This window comes from Phaenicophaeus curvirostris, chromosome 12, assembly GCF_032191515.1.
Source record: "Phaenicophaeus curvirostris isolate KB17595 chromosome 12, BPBGC_Pcur_1.0, whole genome shotgun sequence".
Taxonomy (NCBI): Eukaryota; Metazoa; Chordata; class Aves; order Cuculiformes; family Cuculidae; genus Phaenicophaeus; species Phaenicophaeus curvirostris.
Window position 1 is genome coordinate 7,080,966 of NC_091403.1, and position 22,442 is coordinate 7,103,407.

General features: G+C 39.5%; 1 protein-coding gene across 2 annotated transcripts in view; it reads left to right on the forward strand.

The window, feature by feature from the left end:
• Nucleotides 1–22,442, forward strand: part of SH3GL3 (SH3 domain containing GRB2 like 3, endophilin A3) — a 50,460-nt gene that overhangs the window by 26,872 nt on the left and 1,146 nt on the right. For both annotated transcript variants that reach the window (XM_069866695.1, XM_069866696.1), the window contains exons 2-8: nt 9,492–9,560; nt 10,825–10,897; nt 11,425–11,568; nt 13,017–13,150; nt 14,520–14,678; nt 17,500–17,603; nt 18,805–18,932. In XM_069866695.1, coding sequence (XP_069722796.1) covers nt 9,492–9,560; nt 10,825–10,897; nt 11,425–11,568; nt 13,017–13,150; nt 14,520–14,678; nt 17,500–17,603; nt 18,805–18,932 — 811 coding nt within the window. The remainder of the gene's footprint in view (nt 1–9,491; nt 9,561–10,824; nt 10,898–11,424; nt 11,569–13,016; nt 13,151–14,519; nt 14,679–17,499; nt 17,604–18,804; nt 18,933–22,442) is intronic.

Consider the following 22,442-nt stretch of genomic DNA (forward strand, 5'->3'; position numbering starts at 1 on the left):
ACGAAGAGTCAGACTGTTATGTAGGGAAGATAAAATACTCTGAAATATGTTAAGAATGTTAAAAGAGCATGCTCTCTTAGAGGAAGAGACGGCACCCTTCTCAATGTGCAGGCTTCTTTCTAAGTCTAGATTACACAGTCTGTATTTACACATACTTTGGCTGGATTTTGTTAATAAGGTTAATTTAAAAGACTGCCTGATTGTGTACTGGCTGGATCAGCTGCGTACGGGATTTTGAGTGTTGATCCAAGTAAGAGCAGGTGCCCAGCATTCCTGACCCTAAGCAGATGTCACTTTCTGGCCCAGGTTGCTTGCAGAACAACTTTAAGGAGTATCAGAGCTATAATGTAATGTCTGATGTTTCCATTACTAAATTAACAAAGAACATAACCAAGCCCTAAACTCTGACAAAAAATTACTTACAAGAAATATATTAGAAAGAGCTTAGGAGTCATATGGGGTAAGCTCTGAGTATTGCTGTCAAAGAAATGTAGTTTATCACCCCCTCCCCTGATATAGCAGATAACAGTGAGTCATAAATAATATTTCACTAGATGTTGTTGTTGGCTTTCATAAACTGCGGGACCATAACTGGCACGTGCACATTGTCCTGTGTTTACAGATGATTTAATTGTATAATGCCGGACTCTTCATCTTACCTTGTCAGTTGTAGATCTTGGAGCATGACATGTTACTATATTGTTTGCTACTTAATTTGGGGATGGTGAGTTTATGAATCACGTACACAGAATCTTACAGGTCTGTCAACACCTCTGCTATTCTTGTGTGTTTTCCCTTTTTTCTTGAAAGAACAGGAATCAAAAATATTACATGCATTCTGCTTACTGAAATGGTCCAACACCCGCATCATATACATGGTATGGCAGATCTTGATGTAAAGCACTTGTTAGCTTTGTCAAAATGCTGTGTCCCTTTTCTTTTGAAAAATTTCTGTTGTGATACAATTCCTAAGTGGCAGAATCTTTTATTTAGACTGTGCAAAATCGTATAGGTTGCTCAGTTAATCACACTCTTAATGTTTCTTTTTTAATTCCATCTTTTTTTTTTTTCGATTGTGCAAGTCTTTCCTGAAGACAAGAAGGAGCTTATCAACCAGTAACCTTGTTTATGTTCTTGGTTTCTGTGCCTTTTCCTTTTTCTTCAATATAGCTTCATACACAACGGCTGTTAGATTGATTAAAAACATTTTGACACACATCTAGGCATCTTCAGAAGTCCTTTGTTATTCATACAAATTGATTTAAACTGGAGGGATTGTGCTAAGTTGTACAGAAGAACTGTACATAAAGAGTTGAAATCAGGAAATTCTGGTCTGCGTAGTTACAAGCTTCCAACACTGTTGGTTAGTTTGAAAGCAGAACCTCCAGCTGATCAGTTGGTGAGATTATTCTTTTGCAAGGCAGCTGTCTTGGATTATCTCGGTGAGGTACATCTAGATTACCTGCTCAAACTCCTACATCAGTAGGGAGTTCTGTCATCGCTCAGACGTTCCTGTATGTACCGGTGCTTTTAAGGTTTTCTGCTATCCCAGAATACATGTCTTGCACTGTTTGAGCTTCCTTTCTAGATAAAACTATGCTGCCATTCCTGAACCTTTGCCAGAACTGTGCTGCTGCAGCTCAGCAGCTGTGCCTGTTCATTGATTCAGTGTAGTAGCTGCAGACCTTACGTTCTATGATGTGAATGGGTTTTTTTTTCTTAATGAGCATATGGAGAGTTTTGATGGACTGGGTCCATTCTTGTTGATACTGGCAGCTGTACAGTTGGCTGTAATGGTCTCAGCTGATAGCTTGGCTGGGCTTCTCTACACTTCGGGTCATGCTTAGCTGTGAAATATTTACTTGATATCAGAAGGTAGGCTTAATAATAATTCTTTGTGTAGTTCTGCACACAACCGTCTTACAGTGACATGCTGGAAGCTGAGTTAGGTACACCAGCAGCTCACAAAACATCACCATGTGGGAACTACACATGGGGACACCCTCAGATCCCAGCTTCCCAGGCAAGTCATGTTGCAAACATATTTCTCTTCTATTCCTCTTTATCTGGCGTATCCTTTTATAACTCAGCTCATATGTCTTCCTAAAAATAACCTACTGTGATATTTTACTCCTGTTTTTCGGTGAAGTTACAAGTAATGAAATAAAGAGTTCATAAATATTAGTGAGATAGGAATGTTCTTCATGGTTGTGAACACTCTGTCAGTACTTTCATGCATTTCTTTAACTTTGTGTGATTCAGAGATCTTTTGGCAGAAAAGATGTGTTTAGCTTCTTGGGAAACAGGCCCTTGAGATTCCTGGTGTCCTTTAGACAGCCAGGGTCTTTTGTTATGCAAATGGACTTTCTTATCTAAATATTTTCTCTAAAAAATGAAATGGGCGCAGGTTTTATTTTTCATGTTTATAAATAGCATGGTTGCTTTTTAAATTGGAAAATATTTGAGAAATATTTTAAAGATATTTAACTTAATGCGTCCTTAAATTTTTAAAAATACAATTCTTTTTGACATTTTTATTTTGTTGGTTGCTGGGACAAAATTTGCAGTTGGGTTCATCAGGAATACCCAAAGGAAGCTCAGATGCAGGACGTGACCTTTCTTTAGTCAAGTTTGCGTGAGCATCATCATGAGCTGTCTTTGAAGTACAGTTCATACCTGATATATTCCTACTTCAAATATCTGGGAATAGAGATCTTCAGTGAAACACTAGGATGTGAATTCCTGTAGCCATGGATGTGGTGCTCTGGAGTTATGCTTCAGCCATTTGTGATGAGTAGTGAATTACAAGAGAATCATCCAATACTATGCAATGCTTTTTTTTGTCTCCCTGCATTTATAAATGTACTCTGCCATAGGTACTGCCAGAGGGCTGATTTAACTTTATATCTGCAACGTGATTATTATTTTTAATCGGTGTTCATGTCTCACAAATTCCAAAATAATATATAACATTTTTAATTATGCACAAGCTGGTAGCAAAAGACACAGCTTCACTTCCTTAAACACCCATGTGCAAGTGTTGTTGAATTCAGGTATATTATACAACTCATGTAGCCATGAGAGCAATACCAAATACTTGATTTTTAAGGCATAGCTTCTTGCACACTGTAATTTTGATTAAATAGCAGTAGGGCCTAGTTCAGCTGCCTGATTACATTTTTATTTTCCTTTTCAAAAAACCCCAGTTCTCTCTGTTGCTGTCAGAAGTATTTTTTACTGTTTCCCCAAGTGCTTTGGAGAAAATCTGTGTTATTGCGAACTGAATGTTTAGTAGGAGAAAAAGCTATGAAGTGCTCCATGTAAAGCTGGTGGCCCTTTGAGCTTAATACTGCAGGGTGCTGAGTGCTCCGGTCTTGATGCAGGAAAGCACTTAAGCACCTGCTGAAGTACGAACTTAAATGATTTGCTGGAGGTAAGCTGGAGTGTTCCAAATTTGCAAGACTGAAACATACGCACTTTGTAGTAGACCCCTTATTTATTTTGGGAGGCAGTATAAATCTTCTTTCACATACATCAGAGCAAGAATATTTTGTTTTCTTTGAAAACACAACATACTGATTCAACCAAAGAGTTCTTGCCAGCATTTGGTACTTAACCACTAAAAGACAAGGTTTGGATTTTCTCCAGATTATTAGGATAGTATGAGCTCTGTCAATATAATTATAAAAATCCCAGCTTTTTTTTTTTTTTTTTGAAGGAGGCTGAGAAAAAAATCTCTTTTTAGGTATATGCCACATATTTTCATTTGCATTCTCATACCTGATTGCATTCAGCATCCTCTGCAGCTGTTCCAGGGGCTGAGTGCTATGTTTTAGTTTTTTGTTCAGATCTTTGTTTGAAAATAGGCATCTTGGTTTAGTTTCCTGGTGTGGGACGCTTCTTTTTTCATCTGAACACTCAGACAATTATGTGGCTGCAGAACAAAACTGGGAAGTTTCAATGATTTATTAAGAGAAATGTAACTATTACACATTAGCCATACTGGAATGCAATATTTTGTATTAAGGACAGTATTCAAAGCCATATCTTAATGTATATGTGCAGTTTGGCCCAGTTCTATGTTTCTGTGGAAAATGTAGCCAAAGAATTATTTTATTTCCTGGCTTTTTATGTGTTAACTTTGGGATGAATCTGTTAGGTTTTCCCAGTTGATTGCTTACTTCCTCTTTAGAGAGAGGGAAATAAATTTAAAGTGTTTTCAAAGCTTTGGCTTTTTTGTTAATGGATTTTTTTTTCTAATATCTAGGCTTTGCCTCATGGGTTTGACAGTGTGCATATTTATGATGAATGTAGAAATATTCCATTGCATTAAAGTTTCAATAGATAATTTCAGCAGATTCTCCTTCAGAACAAGAGAGATGCTGTGACTGGATAAAGAGCCATTAAAAGCTCTCGAGTCTTTCTAATAGAATATGGTACCTTTCATTCAGTCATTAAATAGTATTAGATGATTTCTTGGGCTGTTAAGGATTTCTTCAACTCCACTTGTTTCAACAGTAGCTGTATAACAATGAAAAACCTGTGATGGTTCAATCCCAGTTAACGACTGTTGCAAAAGAAAGTCAAAACAAGTGGAACAGAAGGTCAGAGCATGTGTGCAAGTATTGGCTGGCAAGAATCCTATTGACTTGTATTATAAAATACCCAGTGGATACATAAAAAAATAGGGTAATTGTTTTGAGAGTTTTATCAGCTCTCTCTTGATCTGGGATATTTTTGGCAGTTTCTCATGTTGAGTAACTTTCCTTAGTGAAATACAAAAAAGTACTGCGATTTAGTGGATGTGGTGTACAAAACATTAGGAAAAGCATTTTTCTCATGCTCATTTTTATAATCCATATGAGAATGGAGAAATATGCTATTCCTGTGCAATAAGAAGGATAAATATTAACATACTTAAAATAAAAGTACTGAAAAATTACATGGAAGCTTGAGGCTGCTTAATTTTAGAGTTTTGGTGAGCCGTAGATTTGAGTTTGAACTGTAGGCAGTTTGTGGTTCATGCTTCCTTTCAACAGAACAAATCAAAAGAAGATTACATTATCTTAAAGAAATTAGAGTAATAAAGAACTACCATGAGAGCAAAATCTCAATATTGAGTTTATGGAAAAAATGTTTTCTCAGACAATTTATTGCAATATAAGTTCCTTAGCAGATAAATGTTTAGTCTTTTAAGACTGTATAACAAAATTCTGAATTCAGAGATGAAGGATTCTTCCTGTGTGAGTAATTCCAAGCTCCCTTGCAGTACGTGCCTTATATTATGGTAGCATTTTCACCTTTGATTAGCTGACTCATAAGAACTGATAGATAATGCCATGTAATTTCACAGCCCCACAGTTGGACATGCTTCTGTTTAAGTTCAAAGCATTTTGCAGCTTGATAATATGCATGTAAATGATGATCAGCAAACAGAGAAATAAAACTTGGCAGCTGTCTCCTTTGTGCATCAATTTTCAATACTTAATTGGGTATATTGTGACTTTTAATTGGGAGAGTGATGGTGCTAGTTTTACAACTCCTAAATTCAGTATAATCAGAACAGAAACTTCTGTGTTCATAAATGCAAGAATAGTAAAGCCTATCCCAATTATATCAAGATGAAATAAGCTGCAGTGGTGTAAAATTTAATGATAACCATCAGAACTTTATTTCGACTACTGTCAGGAGCACTGTTGGCTTATAGATTTTAAGGAATCATTCTTTACGGTATCTCTCTGAACAGCAAAGTAATCTCTTTTTTTTCAAAGGAAATTAGAGTTCAGAGTAAATATCATTGAAAAAGTGTCTCCTGGGGCTAGAAATTGCAGTATCATTAAAGTTTGCGTAGAATGGGGAAAGTGTGTGTAGAAACTTTTTCTTATGGTCAGTGCTTTTGCTTCTAGATGTGTGTGTGTCAGGTTGCGTTCAGTGTCTACATGAAACTGTGTCTGCAGACCCTGCGGCTGGCTCTGTTGAGCTGCTTTCATGTGTCACTGTAAATATGGCATTAGGACTGGAGTCGGGTAGGTGAGAAGGGCCCTCCAGAGAGCGTTTGCTGCAGCCTCCCCCTTGAAGTGGATCCTCTTAGAGTAGGTTGCTTGGGTCCTCCTCAAGAAAGGGCTTGAACGTCTTCAAGCGTGGGAGCTCCACAACCCATTCCAGTGTTTGAGTGCCTTCTTAGAGTTTTTTTCTTTCCTTTTTAACAGGTCTGAATTTCCTTTTTTTTCCAGTTTGTGACCATTGCTTTTTGTCCTTCCACAAGATGCAGGCTCCATCTTTTTATGTAGATACCCCCTTAAGCTTTTCTAAAGGCTGAAGGAACTCAGCACTCTGTCTGTATGCCATGTCCCCTGCTTGTATCACTGGTCCTCCTCCCGACTCACACAGGATGTCAGTGTCTTGTACGAGACATGTACTGCAGATCTGGTCTCACAAGTGCTATGTAAAGGGAAATTATCACTTCCCTGGGCCTGCTGTCTATGATGTTACTAAATAAAGCCCAGAATGGGGTTGGCTTTCTTCACCTGAAGGTCACGCTTCTCACTTACGTTCAACTTGTTTTCCATCAGTACCACAGGTGTTATTCTGCAGAGCTGTTTCATAGCTGGTTGGCCTCAAGCCCGTACTGTTGCATGGGGATATTCCATTGCAGGTGCAGGACTTTGCATTTGTGTTTGAGCGTTGTGAAGTTTCTGTCAGCCCATTTTTTCCAGCCTGTCAAGGTCCTTATGAGGAGCAGCCTCACCATCTGGTACATCATCTGCTTGCTCCAACATGGTGTCTTCCAGACTCTCACGGAGTGTAGTCTATCCCATCATCCAAGTTGTTAATTAAATTACTCTGTTATTCTCTGCAAATTGTGAGATGCAGAATCTCTCTTTCTCTCTGAAAGCTGGTGTATAGAAGTCTCAGTTGTTCTGTGACCTTCTGGATCTAACTTCTGGATCAAACTCCCTGCTGCTTCAGCAAGCCCAGTGCTCCCCTTGCGAGGAATGACACGGTGTAGCTCCAAATAGTTTCTCCCTCTATGAGTGGCATCCAATTTTATCCATTCAAATCACAGTGAAGAGTTTTGCAACGTTTCGGAAGAGAAACCAAAACTAAACATGGGCAAAGAGGATGAGCAGGCTGCAGCCCGGTGCCGAGACACGTGTCTGTGGGCACTGGCAGCGCAGCCGCAGCAGCCAAGTGCAAACGTGGGTCAGCAGCTGCAATCCTGGCAAAACCAGCAGCAAGACAGTAAGCCCAAGTTTCAGACTATTATTCAAGGGAGGTGTGTGTGACCATGTATGGCCATCAGTAAGCCAGGGAGAGCTAAGGGGTGCCAGTTGTTAAATAGTGCATGTCCTAAGGCGTTAACTGAAAACATAACAACTTCCAGTGCATCCCATGACAAATTGTGTGTTCTTTGGACTTTGTCAGCCTTCCAACGAGCCAGTGCAGTTTTTCTCTCTCTGGCATTGTTTATGTGTGAACTTTCTACTCATCCTCTTGTGCGTCTTGTAACATTCAGATCTGTTTTCTCCAAGTGCAAGACATTTCACTATTTTAGTCATTTGGTGCAGTAATTTATTATTAATTATGCTTTCATAGTCAAGCAATCCTGTTACTTCATCACATTTATCCTTCACCAGCAAGTAAATGGATTATTTGTAATGAGACAGCTCTGGATTGCTACCAAGTGTGGATTTTGCAGCTACAGCCTGAGAAGAATTAATTCCCCTGCTGCACTCAGTCTTTGAAAAGGGATCACCACGAGAGGTTTCAGGAAACCACAGATCTGTTCATTGCTTGTTGGTGAACGAAAACATGTTTGAGGCTGTAGAAAATGGCATTGATTATTGCAGAAATTAACACTGCACAGAAACTGCCAGTGTGAAGAAGTTTACTCTTTCTGATAGGTTGCTTTTCACCTTCTGTAGAAGCACTTTACTCTTTTTGTGCTCAAGTACTCCTCAGATACACCCGCGGAGACCTGGGCAGGTGCCCCTCCATGCGTGGCCTCAGGTTGCTCTGCTGCAGTGTCTTGCAGCAGCAAGATGATGACCCAAGGGAACTCACTGGTACTTGGGCTTCTACATATCTATTTTATCTGCTTTTTGCTTGTTCTGTGAGTGCTCTGGAAGTGAAATCCTCTTGACAAGTTTGTGGGCTGCTTGGCATATTAAGCATAAAGATTGCGAGTCCTCCTGTAAAGCCAATAGAATTAATTAGCAGTACGGCTCTCTCTGAACTCACATTTTCCCTTGAGCAGATCTGTTCTTTTGGCTGTGTGGTAGCAGTGATATTGATGCAAGGTCAGCTTCCACTGAGCTCCCAGCTCTGCTTCATCAGCTCATCGCTGGGTTTTGGCAAGGCAGCGTGCTCCCTCCACACCTGCGCAACGCAGGCTGCGACCGAGGGGAGGGAACCAGTGCGCTACAAGGAGCCTTGACCTATTTTCAGATTATGCAAGTCTCCAAGGCCCTTTTAATTCAGTGAGATTAATTCCTTTTTAGAAGGTGCTGAGGACAAAGAAAAAGCTTTATTGGGGGCAGGTTTGGAGGACACCAGCAGTCAGCTGTCATTTTACATTACTCCGTGACAGATTCAGTGGTAAAAGTCAATTAAAAAAGAAATGTGTAGTATTTTTTGCAGGAATTATCCTTGGAATTTATGTGTAATACTTATTGTATGTGTTAAACCACTGCTTCTGCGGTAGAGCGATGTTTTCAAAGGCAGTTCCACGCTACGTGAGGATCCAGCTCATTTCCTGCTCAGTGCAGTGTGGGTACCATGCACTGCATGAAGCAGATAGACGAGTCCTGCTCAAGTGTTTATTCCTAGCCATGGCCTACTGAGGGAGGACCGAAGTCCAGTCTGACAGGCTGGAGTTTTCACAAAAAAGCTGGATAACATTTCAGCCATCCTAAGAAGGTTTACTCAAAATTCTCTGTTTAAAACCTGTGCTTGTTTTTGAAGAATGCATGGCATTTTTGTTTTCAGTATCGAAAAGATGCTCAGTCATGCAGGTGGGTCAGAGTGCAGCATGTTTATGAGTCTGTTTCTTCCACAGAACTGAGCACAACTCCCAGCAGAAGGAGTGGGAGTTGCATCGCTGAACTTAATGGCATGTGGGACCAGAAGGTACTCAGACATACAGGGCTAGAGAGACATCCTTGAAAGAGTTACTCTGGATTTACCTGCAGTCAGACCCTCATCCCTGTGCCTGAAGTCTGCTGTGTAGGTTGTGCTTTTAGGGTACAAACTGTTCAGGCATGAGAAATCATTTTATATTTGCCTGTTGTAAATTCATATCAGGTATCTCTATCTCTCTTGAAATGAGTGATTCATTTCCAGGATAAGGTTACTCCTCTCTTACACAGTTGCCTCAAGTGATTGCTGCATATTTTTTAATCTGGAGTGCGTTCCTGTGACTCTCAGAGATATTTATCCTGTAATTAAATAATAATGCTTTTTTTTTTCTTCTGAAATTTATCTCTTTACAGTTGTTCAGTGAAAAAATAAGTGGAGCAGAAGGAACAAAGTTAGATGAAGAATTTCAAGAGATGGAAAGGGTAAGGAAAACAACGTTATGTTTTTAAATATTAAGCTTACTGCAGAATCAAAATGTTTCATGCAATAAGTGATATGGTAGATTTACGTGCTGAGGGAGCCCTCTGCCACGTGCTTCCAAGCAGAAATACAAAGAGATAAGTGCAAATTTATCCTTGAGCCTTGTCAGCCCAGCCAAGGGAGAAGAGACATCCCCAATGGGTGTCTGGACAGAGGGAGCAGGTTCCACTGACTCCCTTTGGTGGTGAAGAGAGACTCTTCCAAGTGGTGCAGAGCATCATGAGAGGCCTTTCTTCTCTGTCTGTGTGGGAGATGAGAGAGAGTGTTCAGTGAGTCTCTGTAAACATCACGAAGCCTTCCCACCTGATAGTATTAATGTTAAAAAAGTGACTACTAGGGTCAAATTTTCTCTTGATACAGAATTACATTTTTTATTTAAATCCCTGTTCAGAAATTTGCATGAATTGTGTAAGCTGAGATGTCCACTTAAAAGCTGTTGTATTGCAAATTAAACAATGTTACCACTAGGTTCTGCTTTTTCAGCTTTTATGTGCTTTTCTTTTATGTGCTTTTTTTTGTGTTATCCTTGTCTTTCTGTGCTTTTTTTTTTAATGTTCATAGTAGACTCGGGTCACAGTTTTTATTGCTGGCAGATTAATGAAAAAAATTCTTGCGGTTTTTTTTTTTTCTTGTAACACATGTGTTTGAATTTATGATCTAAACAGCTTTCTAGGTTTCAGTTTCTTTGGCTACAGAATAATTATTTCTTTTCTCTGCATTGTAAGAGGAAAAATAATGTGCAAGCTTTAAGGGAGGAGAAGGGAGACAAACCAGAAATATGATTTTTATAGCATTTTAGAAACTATTAAATGGGAAGACAGTGCAAACTGCTGCTTTAAATGGTCCTGACCCCAATATTGAGGCATATGTTCAGTCTTTTCCACCTGTGGAGAAGAGTAGTCTTGGTAACAACTGCTGGGTTGGCAGGAAAATTGTAGTCTGGAATGTGTGAGCTTTAGTCAAGACTGATTGGCTGGAAAGGCAAGCCCACATTTTGATATGAACCTTCTCTCCTTCCCAGCACTACCTGTTTTTTGTAAAATCCTGTCATAACTATGAGACGACTGTTTATTTTCAGCTACAATATTTGCTTTGTTTTAAAAAAAATTTCATCATCAGTTAGACCAGCATATCATGTCTGATAAAATGATAGACTTTCTAGTAATCAATTTACTTTTTGCTCATTGTGTTGCTTTTCTTTTTCAGAAAATTGATGTTACTAATAAAGCTGTAGCAGAGCTTCTGTCCAAATCCACAGAGTATCTTCAGCCAAATCCAGGTAGGAGAGGAACAGCAGGTGTTGGATTTTACTGAACATTGTCTTTTTACTTGGCAATTAATCCTAGGTAAATACAAGCTGATTAGGTGATCATTGTGAGGCTTCTTGGTGTGCTGAAGAACTTCACCTTTGTATGCGATGAACAACTGTGAAGCTCGTATGTGGTAAGTCTGGTCTGGGATACAAGTTGAATGCACTATTTCTAATCAAGGAGTTCACAAGCAGGAATATTCAAAGGGAAGTGAGTATTGGTGAATATCCACAGAAGGCGACAAGCATTCCCACTGTAGCCTGGAGGAATGATGCTTATTCAGTTAGGAATAAAAAACAGTGTCGTATGACCCATATTATTGAATGGAATCTTGCTTCACTTTTTACTATGGAGCACTGACAAAAAAACTTGTTAATCTACAGACCAGCTTAGTGATTTGTGTTGTGAAGTTGCTTCTTAAATGATTCGTTACTTCAAATATATTAGTTTAAAAAGTGTTTGTGTGACTTCTATTCTTTTTTTGTGTCCTCCTTAGCATACAGAGCCAAGCTGGGAATGCTGAACACTATGTCAAAGATCAGAGGACAAGTTAAAACCACAGGCTATCCTCAGACAGAGGGACTCCTGGGAGACTGCATGATACGGTATGGCAGAGAGCTTGGCGATGATTCTATGTTTGGTGAGTCTGTATATCTCCTCTGTGAATATTTCAGCATAAAGTTCTTTGCAGAATATCACTCGGTGACATAACCTATGTATATAGCTACTGCAGGTAAGAGGGAAGGTTAAGTGCAGTGGTCAGGGGGTTAACAAAACACAATGTTTCTGCATATTTGTCCATTTCTGTTACAGGTGAATTTGATAACACTAATAGTGATATTATTACCACAAACATTTTAGTTTCTACATTGCCAAACCTAAATAATTTAGGGTGATTGTTAGATGTTTTGTATTTCATTTAACTTTGAAATAAAAACGGACCCTGTATTTGACAAGTAAAGTGAGGGAAAAATTTCTCACGGGGAAAAACAGAGTAACCTTTTTTTTTTTTTCTTAATGATCTGGTATTTCTATGCTTTGGAGTAGTTCATCTTAAATATGTGTTTTCTTGTTTTCATGAAAATGAACTGTAGTTTGGACGAGCTATAATTCCTTGCTAAATCAAATCTCGCCTTTTCCTCTTAAAATATGCTGGTACTTCACAGCCAAAATCTTTTTAGAGGCTTTGCTTGCTGTGCATACATGGTGTGTGGGCTTGTCTGGAATGAATTTGAATTGTTGTCAACAGAGCTACTCCATAGGTTCTTTCTGGATTGAGAAAGGACTATGGGGAAAGAGGGGGAACTAGGGCTAGGAGAGAGTGGTATAGACTGAAGCTGCTGCAGAAGCCAATACAGAACTGGCTGGCTTTGTTATGTTCTGTTGTTAATATCTGCAATTTTACACACAGTTGTTGTCTTGAAATAGTAACAGCTATGTAGGCACAGGGACCTTGCACTTGAGCCCAAGTAGGTTGGGGGAAGGTGCTGCGGTTTGCAAAGGACTCATTTATTCTCCTCATCATGAGTGAAGGGCCTCAGCTCCTCTGTGAGCTGAATTTCCTTGTGTTTTTGCAAAAGCAGTGGGAATTCTAAATAAAACTAGGAAAGGGGAAAGAACATTTCGAATGCTAGTTGATACTTACATGCTGAATCAAGTATTCAGCTATGTTAAATACGTGGTTTTAAAGAAGCAGCAAAAATTTTGATCAAAAGGAGGTTTGGGAAAAAGCACACTATGTATGAGGAAGCTGTAAAGCATGATTTTGAGATTAAAAAAAATTACTCTTCGTGTATTTAAAAATAGCACTGAAGTTACACAAATTAATCATCTTGGTTTGCAGTTCTCAAAGTGGAGGGGGCTTGTAACCTGTGCAAAGACAGCAGGGATAATAATATTAGTTCTTTCCTTGATGCTCTTCAGGAAAAAAAAAAATTGTACTTCAGAAAAATGAATTCCCAGTTCTAGTTTTCTGTTGGGGACAGGCAGCAGCAGACACATAGATACCTATTTGAAACAGCTATTTTATATGACAACTTTTCTGGTTTTACATATATTGAGATATAAGTAGCCTATTCTTTACCACAGGCCTTGCACTGCTGGATGCTGGTGAGAGCATGAAGCAAATGGCAGAGGTGAAGGACTCGCTTGATATTAATGTCAAACAAAATTTTATTGATCCACTACAGTTATTGCAGGACAAAGATTTAAAAGAGATTGGGGTAAGTTTTCCAGGGTAAAGCTTCACATATCAATCATACTCTAGCTCCCTGAGATATTTTTCTTGGAAGTAATAAGGTAAATAAATTTCACTGCATTTAAGTTTGTCTCGCTAGCAAAACAGTGATGAAATCCACTTAAAATCAATGCCTGGCTATTTCTCGCTTGTCTAATTTACTCAGTTTGCTACATTGCTTGTACATTCAGTACAAGAAGGATAGTGAACAAATTTATATTCTTTATTTTTCTGCTGTTTCTTTCACCTGACATTTTTATCAATTCTTATGAACGTGTGGGTGGGCTGAGATTTACTGTGACTGTTTATTGAATCTTGGCATCTCCGTCAGCCTAAAACTGTTTGTAATGGAGGATGAATACAACTGTTGAAAAAGGCTATTCAGGGCAATCACAGGACAATCTGAAAAGTGCCATGAAGTGTTGAAGTACCATATGCCACAATAGGAAAAAATAGAAAGCTGAGGAACACATTTTTAATCTTTAGAATTAAGTTTTTCAGTGCTTTTATTACAATGTGACAATTCAAAGAAAGTCTCTGTCTGACTCTGTTGATTCCAGTAGACTTGGCTAATAAGCAAATTAAAACCCTGATGAAATGCAGAAGTGAAAGTTATTTTATTTGTTTACATGTAAATGGATGTGGAAAGCATAGCAAAAAATAGTAATAAAGTCTTGATGTCTGTAGCTGTCTCCTGTGATACATAACTGTTTTCAGAAATGATGAAAAGAAATGGTTTGACGTTAGCTTTAATGAGCATTTTGTACTGTCACTTTGAGCCCTTTCTGTAAGTCTGTCAGTTCCATGATTTTTGGCAACAGAAATCTTGCGTAGTTTTATCAGATAGAAGTGTTAAGTTGACACCTGGCAAAGAAGGCAAGAATACAAGATCTGTTGCAGCAATGCTTATGGAACAAAAAGGGAAAATAACCCTTTAAGTTTTAGCTGACGTATTGCAAATAATTCTAAAGGTAGAATTGAATTAAATGTAGAATGTGGGGCATGCATGTATTTAGATTGGATCCTGCTTCTCATTTAGACAATCTGAGGTGTTGCCTATTTAGTGAACTTGATGAGTTGGATGCCTAAGTTTAGCAAACTAAGGTAGCAAATCCCCTAAGTGTTAACAAATGGCTGTTTATTTGAAGTCTATACAGTTTAAAATTTCATTCATGTATATGGTCCTAGACTTACCTCATGCTGCCTTAGATCAAAGGGATGGACTGGATAATCTTTGAGCCTAGTATTTCTTAAGTTCAGTTTATATTTGCATCCATAACTGAGATTTCCTAAAATCACAATGTGTTTGGGCATGTCACATTTGGCCCTTCTCCTAACTGTTCTGTCTTAATTAGCATCATTTGAAGAAACTAGAAGGACGCCGTTTGGATTATGATTATAAAAAGAAGCGTCTTGGAAAGATACCAGATGAAGAAGTTAAACAAGCGGTAGAAAAATTTGAAGAGTCAAAGGAACTGGCTGAAAGAAGCATGTTCAATTTCTTAGAAAATGATGTAAGTCTGTCCTGCTTTTTTTGTTTGCCACGGTGCATCCAGGAGGTCAATGTGTGTGGGATTGGATAAACTCTGTCCCATCCTTCACAGGAGGCAAGGTCTGAAAGCAGAAATTACACCTCTTTCATCTTTCAATCTCCTCTTAGAGAGGAATGTAATGCACAGCAGTAAATGGGAGAACTCAGGAACTGAGGAATTTCTTCTGCACACACAGTGGCTCAGACAAAGTTGTCACAGAGGTCTTAAGTAGTTTTGTAATCCATGAGTAGTGAACTATCTGAGAGCAGAATGCAGTTTGATCAGCAAGGGGGAGAATGTTGGAAGATTAACATAGCAGACCTGCTGCTGGAACTATCCACAAGGGTACGTACCCTGCACTTTCTAAATTGTAGTTCACTTATAGTCAAAACTTCGCTGCTGATTTGAAATATCTGAAGGATTTTACCTCTGAAAATCGTTGTTATTACTGTTTGGCTCTGAAAATTAATCCACAGAGTGAGTTTGTGGCTTGGGCTCACGTGCCTGGACTTTGGCTCAGAGTTACAAGTCCATAATGAAATTATGTCTAACTAAAGAGTAGCTGTGGTCATTCAGGACAATCGTGTCCATGCATAGAGGAGAATAGCAGGATGTCCTTTCTCCCATGTAAACGTGGAATTGTAGGAAAAGAGAACTGGACCTATTTGGGCTTATTCCAAAGCTTTTTTTTTCTCCTGTAGAAGCAGCATCACAGAAAACGCACTTAGAAAGTAATAAGCGTGCTGTCTTCTGTGAGCAAACTGCAACAAGGGGGAGCTGTAAGAGGAAATATGTAACCGCAAGCAGCTTCACCTTCTGTGCAAACCTGTGTGATGGCCAGTTACAACCTAGCTGGTAGCTCCTGAAGTGTTTGTGAGTTGCACACATTTGTTATAGCAGTGCATAAGTCAGTAAGCCTCTTGCTGTTTTACCACTGCAAGGTATATGAAGGCACCAAAAAATGTAACATCCTCTATCAACAATTTCAGCAAACTCTTCCACTGTAGGCTTTACTGATTGCCTGCTTGCAGTGTATATGTTTTTTAATTCTGCCTTGCATAAGCAGCTGACAAGTGTTTCAGATGATGTTTATCATTAGTCAAAGCACCAAACTGAAGATAAAACAGTGCATCGATTAAAATGATCTAGCTGAGCCACTAGAGAGCTGATGAGTTATACTTTCTAGTATAAGTAATTCCACCTTTGAGAGGGAGTGAACTGACTGTCCCTTTGAGGTTTTTTCATATCGACTTATTATTGTTTCTGTTTAAAGAAAACTGTGCTCCTTCCCTTCCATTTTCCATGCTGACCCAGCCTGTCTGTCTGTCCTCCTCAAAATAATCATTACTGCCTCGTCTAACCCCAGACTGTTGTGCTGGGTTTGCAGAGATCTTAACTGCGATCACTTCTTTCCCATCCTTTCGACTTCTCCAAATGTCTCCTTTTCCTGCTCTGCGATCTCTGTTCTCTGAGCTCAGGTTCCCAGCCATCTTGCCAGGTGCCTTTCCCAGACTCAGTCCTGACCCACATCTCTTCCACAGGTTTTTGCACAGCTACTTCCAGACCTGCCACACAGACAGTGTTGCGTGCTCTTCTTATCAGATCCATCTTCCTGCTTTTCCCATTCTGCCAGTCTCAGGCTGTTCTGGCTAAGTGGCTTTTAGTCCTTCAAGTTTCTCTGTCTCTTTCTCAGTCTCTCTCTCTTCTCCTAATCTACAATTGCATGTCCCTCCTGGCTCTTAGTCATCTTGTTTGGATAGTCCCTGCCTATCTGTTTTCTCTGACCACCCCATCCAAACGCAGGCACTTTGTGCATTGCCCTCAGCTGGCTTATCTTACTGTCTGTTGACTGTGATGGAGTTGTACCAGCTGGTTATTTGGTTCTGTGCATTTCATTTCTGTATGCTATGTGGCAATGTTTGGCTCTCTTGGACTGCCAGTAGAATTTCTAATAATATTTTTAACTTAGTAAAAGCAAAGTATAGCACGAAATAGACATGGGTCCATAAAACATTTGCAGAAAGTTTATTCAGATACCTTCTTGTGATCTGATGTCTGAAGACGTCATGAAGAAACAAAACATGTCGGATTTCTTGGGGTTTGTGCTCTTAATGTTATCTTAAAGGAAGAGGACAAATAAATATCTATTATTGCTCCATCCCCAGTACTTTGCAGTTTGTGTTAGGGGAATAAGATTATTTGTTACCTCTTGAATAAAAATATTTTGATTTTTCTTTCACATTTTCCCTTTCTTCAGCATTCATATTTCTGAGTGATTGGCTGGTACTTTTTAAATCAAAGTACATAAATCACATTTCATTTATTGGTTTATAAATGCTGCCATCTAGTGAGGTAAGTCTACATCATTTCAGAACTGTGGTTTGTAAACATACCTAATAAACACCAATGGGTCTAAGTCATAAGAGCTGTCACAGTATAATTTCTTCCAACACTGCTGATCAGAAAAGCCCAGCTTTCATCTGCTAAGGAGTCATAACTTTTTAACTGCTTCAGCTTGAGTGTTGACAGACAGATAGCTTAGAAGTTAAAAACAGTTGCACATTGTGAAGGAAGTGACTCAAGGACTCAGCCCTGAGTTAGTGAACCAGAAGTTACATCTTGGTTTTGTTCAGTTTCCAACTGGCAAGTTCCTTGGTAGAATCACGAATGCTCTTTTCCAATAGCCTCCATGAGCCATCCTGGTCTTTTGAGATACCAGGTCTGTTTTGAATGATCTGTTTATTTATCCTTCAGCTGAATGTACTGCCGGCTCCTTACAACTATTTTCCTCTCTGAATTCCAGGTAGAACAAGTTAGCCAGTTGGCCGTGTTTGTAGAAGCAGCACTAGATTACCATAAACAATCCACAGAAATTTTGGAGGATCTGCAGAGCAAGCTGCAAAACCGGTAAGACCGAAGCCATCAGAGAACTTCTTGCAACTGAGGTTCATTAATGTGGCAAGTCACTGAAGCAATGGATCTCGTAGCACCATCTCACAGATGCACATTTGCTGTGCTTTGTGCCTTGGACTTCACTGCTTTAAACTGCTGCCACCTGGCAACATCTTGTTGCACTGTGAGCCTTTAATGTAGTGCAGGATCTGCCCAGAAAGCTTTGAGTGTGTGCAGAATCTTTCACTCACATCTGCGGAGGTTAATCAGGACAGCCTCGATTTGTTTGTAGGTTTCTTTAAACTCGCATGCTTTGAGTTGTGTTTTGGAGGCTTTGCTGGGAAGTTGGCGTACTTTCATTGAGATTAAAGCGTATAACAAAATTCTGCGGCAGAGTAAGGAAATAGCCATCTGGCTTGGGACACAGCTGTGGTGTAATGCACTTAGGAAAGGCCCAGACACTTTGTCATCCTAACAGAAGAAAAAAAAATGCTTCTGTCATGACTTTGTTATACATTCCTCAGAGAACCAAGAGACAACAGGAGACCTAAATGACTTTGAGTGTCACCATGGCATAAGCTAACGTTACAGTTGAGGAGTTGAGGTAACTGTTTGAGGCTTTCCTGAGATCAGAGGGGATGTGGTGGCTGTGAGTGTTAGCATATTGGTAGCTGTGTCTGTAGACACCCTGCACAATCCCAACTGGAGAGGCCAGTGGGACGAGGAGGTCTAAGCTGGGCCATGTGCACTCTCAGGAAGAGGTATTGAGGCAGTTGTGCTGACCAAATGGTTGTTTCTCATTTTCTCTAATAAAAGGGCAACGCGTGAGATGCAGTCCCCGGGCCCGTCCTGGCTGGGTTTCTGCATATGTCATTTGCAGTTGAGGTTTCTAGAGAGCTCATTCCTAGAACTTCTGCTGAACTCAGTGGCAGCTGTGGATGCTCAGCGCTTCTCAGACTCAGGCTGTTAAGCTTTACACTTCTGTCAGCAGGACCAAAGCATTGAATAAAATAGGGACTTGATGAGTTCAGATACTGCATGAGAACCGATCAGCTTTTAGTGAATAACACCCCCCACTCCACAAAGTCTAAAATCAAAACCAGCAGAAGGTTGTTTTTCCCCAGCTTTCAAACACCAAAGCATTGAACCTGAGTGGAAACTCCACAAGTATTTCTTCCTTCAAGTAAATCTCTTACTGCTCTTCTCTGCGTTCCAGAATAAACGTAGCATCTAGTCGGCCTAAACGTGAATTTAAGCCAAAACCTGTGATAACTACAACACTGGAAATTGGTGATAATCAGCAGCACAACGGGATTGCTTATAGTTCTTCCATAAAATCATCAGGTAAGTTTATGGCCACTGAGTTAAGATGTCGATAGATGTTTTGCCAGATTGTTGCTTGACATTTTCCTTGTACCATGAGAAATACAGTGAATGAACTGCAAAATAAATGACCACTGATCACCAAGATAAGGAAAGAGCAAGCCACTTCCATTCTTTGATTCCATTCATGGACTATTGCATCAACTGTTTGCATTTCACTAAATAATCAGAATGGTAAAGAATAAAAACAACCAGGAAGGAGACGAAAAGGAGAAAGGGAAATTGTTGTGGTGCTTAGTGTTACTAATAATATTGGAAAGACTATCTATCATGTTTTTTTCCTCCTAAAGAAGCTATGGATGCTGTGCTTCCCTCTTCAGCAAATACAAACATCAGTGAAATCTTCGTTCGTTGTTCTCTTTCTCTTCCTGGTCCATACGCAAAAGTTATCCATATGGATTTCTGTGGAGCTGCAGTGGGGTCAATATGCCCTGCTTGTAAATGGGGAAGTCTTTCTGTTCCTGTTTAAAATCAGAATCATGAAACAGATTAGATTTATGGTCTGTGTCTTAGAAATGTGAACCAGGTGGCTCTAAGCAAAACTGCTAAATGCTGTAAGGCCTCCATGTGACAGGGAGGGTAATGTCATGATTGCCCTTTTTTTCCATTTAGAAAGCTGACCTCTTCATCCTACACAAACAAGTGCTTTCATGCTTTATTTCTCCTGTTTACACATTGACCCTATCAAAATGTAGACCTTTAATTTATCTGATACTGTCACTCAGGGTAAGTAGTATCTTGGTATTCTGTGAAGCCATGGAAATCAACAGGACAGTTCAAAGTGAGCTGTGATGCATTCAGCACAACTACCACAATCCAGGTCTGAGTGTTGAAATGGCTTTTCTGTGTTTCACCATAGCTTTTTAAGTTAAGTATCAGCTTCTTGGAGCAGAGATAGCATTTGTGTTTGTACAGTCACTAACATATGGGGATTATTTACTACTAATTACTTGCACACCCTTGCAGGGCTAGATTCACAGAAACCTCATTTTAATGCTTTGAATTATTTAGCTGCTTTGATTAAGCACAGATAACAGATCCGTATTTTTATTATAATTTTGTATGAGCATCATCTGGCACATTTTAGAACTGTCTTGTGCTGTGTTATGTCATGCCTTTCATTCTTTTTGTTTGTCAGGTTTCACTATGGTATGAAATTAATGGGTCTGGATGCCACGTGCCTGGGTTTGAGTGGTCTGGAGATAAATGACAAGTTATCTTTGAATGCAACAGTGAAGTGTGGCTTAATTTCTTGAGAAATTAGGGAGGTGTGCATGGTGGTGTTTGCAAAAAAGAACCCCAAAACCCCAGCAACTTTTTGTAGCTTAAATCTCTGCAGCAGGAAAGGATGTGCAAGTATTTAATGGAGACAAAAAGGCTGGAAGCGTGTTGCCAGTTCTGTGATGTCTAACAGTGTGTGTTGCAGCCTGCCGGGCAGTGCTGTCCCCGTTACCTTTGTCAGGGAAGCTTTGTCTCATTGGATTGTACAGTAGCTGCCCGACTCTAGTGAAGACTTTGACTGATCCTACAGCCCGGAGTGAAACCGGTTGTGCTGGTTATGACTATTATTTAAAAATCTTTTCAGGTTGCCAGAAATTTCTTTTCAGTTCTTCGGAGCTTAAAATGAACCAAATGTGATCCATCTCATGTCAGAAATTAACTGACTGGCAATAATAAATGAGCCCCATTGGAGCAGCTGGTGAGAGCATGGAACTTTGTCAATTATTCAGAGTGCTGCCTTCTGCTGTTGACAGCTCCACTGAGCTGGTACCAGTTTTACCTTGGCAGAGACTGAAAATAGCTCAGCTGTTCTTGAACACAATCAGCCCATTTTTGTTGGGAAACTGTGGCTCATCTTGTTGTTTACTGCTTGGACTGTTTCAGAAAAAATGTCCAAAAATAAGCTTTCACCTGTGCCATTGTATTAGACTTCCCCAGGCAGTGGATGAGTCTAGTGCTGTTAACAGCAGTGTTCTGAGGAGGTTTTACTGAGAGGGATCTTTGTGTTGACAACTCTTTTTCATTGTTATAAATAAAAGCTCTCTTCTATCATTATGAAGGATAAACCATACCCATCAAATTGAGAAGTAATTCATACTTCCCAATTTTAACACCAAATATTACCCTGATTCCATTATTGTCAATTAAAATGATGCTTTCACCTGTTCTCATTTACCACAATGATCACCAGAATAGTTGTCAGCTGGTTTCCTTAAGAGTCTTCTCCTAACTCCTTTTAGTAGAAAATGTCTGAATGTTCACTTTTAAATATTTTCCATGCATATTATCATGATTAGCAGATTAAAATGCATGTTTGCATGCATATTTTATGTCTTAGCTATGATTTCTGCATTGCATTACCAACTGTGTGCAGATTTACCTGCCAAAAATTATTCTTCAAGGTGACTGCATGATTAGTATGTGTGATAGCTGGGGAGAGAGCTGAGAATTGTTGCAGTGTTGCAGATAAGACAACCTGAAAAACTTAATATTTGAGAGGGTAAAGTGCTGTAATGTATAACTACTAGAGTACTCTAGAGTTGTCATGTTATAATGTTTTTTACTACTGTTTATATGGCAGTAGGGTGAAATCTTTTCCCTTATTCTTCCTTTATAAATATATTTCAAATTGCCAGCCTTTTATTTGGCTCTGCTCTATATATTTTCAAAAATCTGCTATGGCTGAATGTCAGTTGAACCTCTGGCTACTCCTTGGCCACAGGGCTAAGCTTTACACTTTGAACATTAGATTACATTTTATTAGAATAAATTATTGTTCATAAATATGTATGAACTAATGTGTCCATACCACAAATCTAAGCCAATTAACACTCCTTCATGAGAGTATCTTTGAAAAAGGTGATCGATTTTACAAGGTTAACTTGCTTTGCTAATGGTGATTCTGTTTTGTACTTTAATTTATGTCTAGATGCACTTGTTTTCCTGTAAATATATGTACTTACTACTGTATTTGCATACGGTACCATTAATATTTTAAGAGTAATTTGGAATGAAGATCTTCATAGCAGGGCACACTGCCTAAGTCATAAGAACAGACGGATACTGTACTGGAAAACTTTTCACCTGTAAAAAAGTTGGACAGGCACCATTGTTCCTAGCATAACCTTTGCTTTAGTTCAGGTGAAGGGTGTGTACAACAAAGGATTTGAAGACACAAACTTGGAGAGCTGTAACCTAGAAATGACTGTCACTGCTCAGGTGAGGTGAGGGTGGAGGCCGTAATGCAGGAGCAGCTGGAAGCCTCGCTTCTAGAAGCACAGGTGGTGTGAAGATCCAGGTGATAGTCTGTAGGCTCTAACTGTGTGTTTGGAGGCCTGACTCTGAGCCCCTGCCCCTGCTAGGAATTCATGCCGAAGCAGCGTGCTGCTGTGCAATTTGTTTAGTGATTCCTTGTTGCTTCGCCGGTTGACTCTTCCACTTCCTCAACTCCTACCCTTCCAATTCCACCGG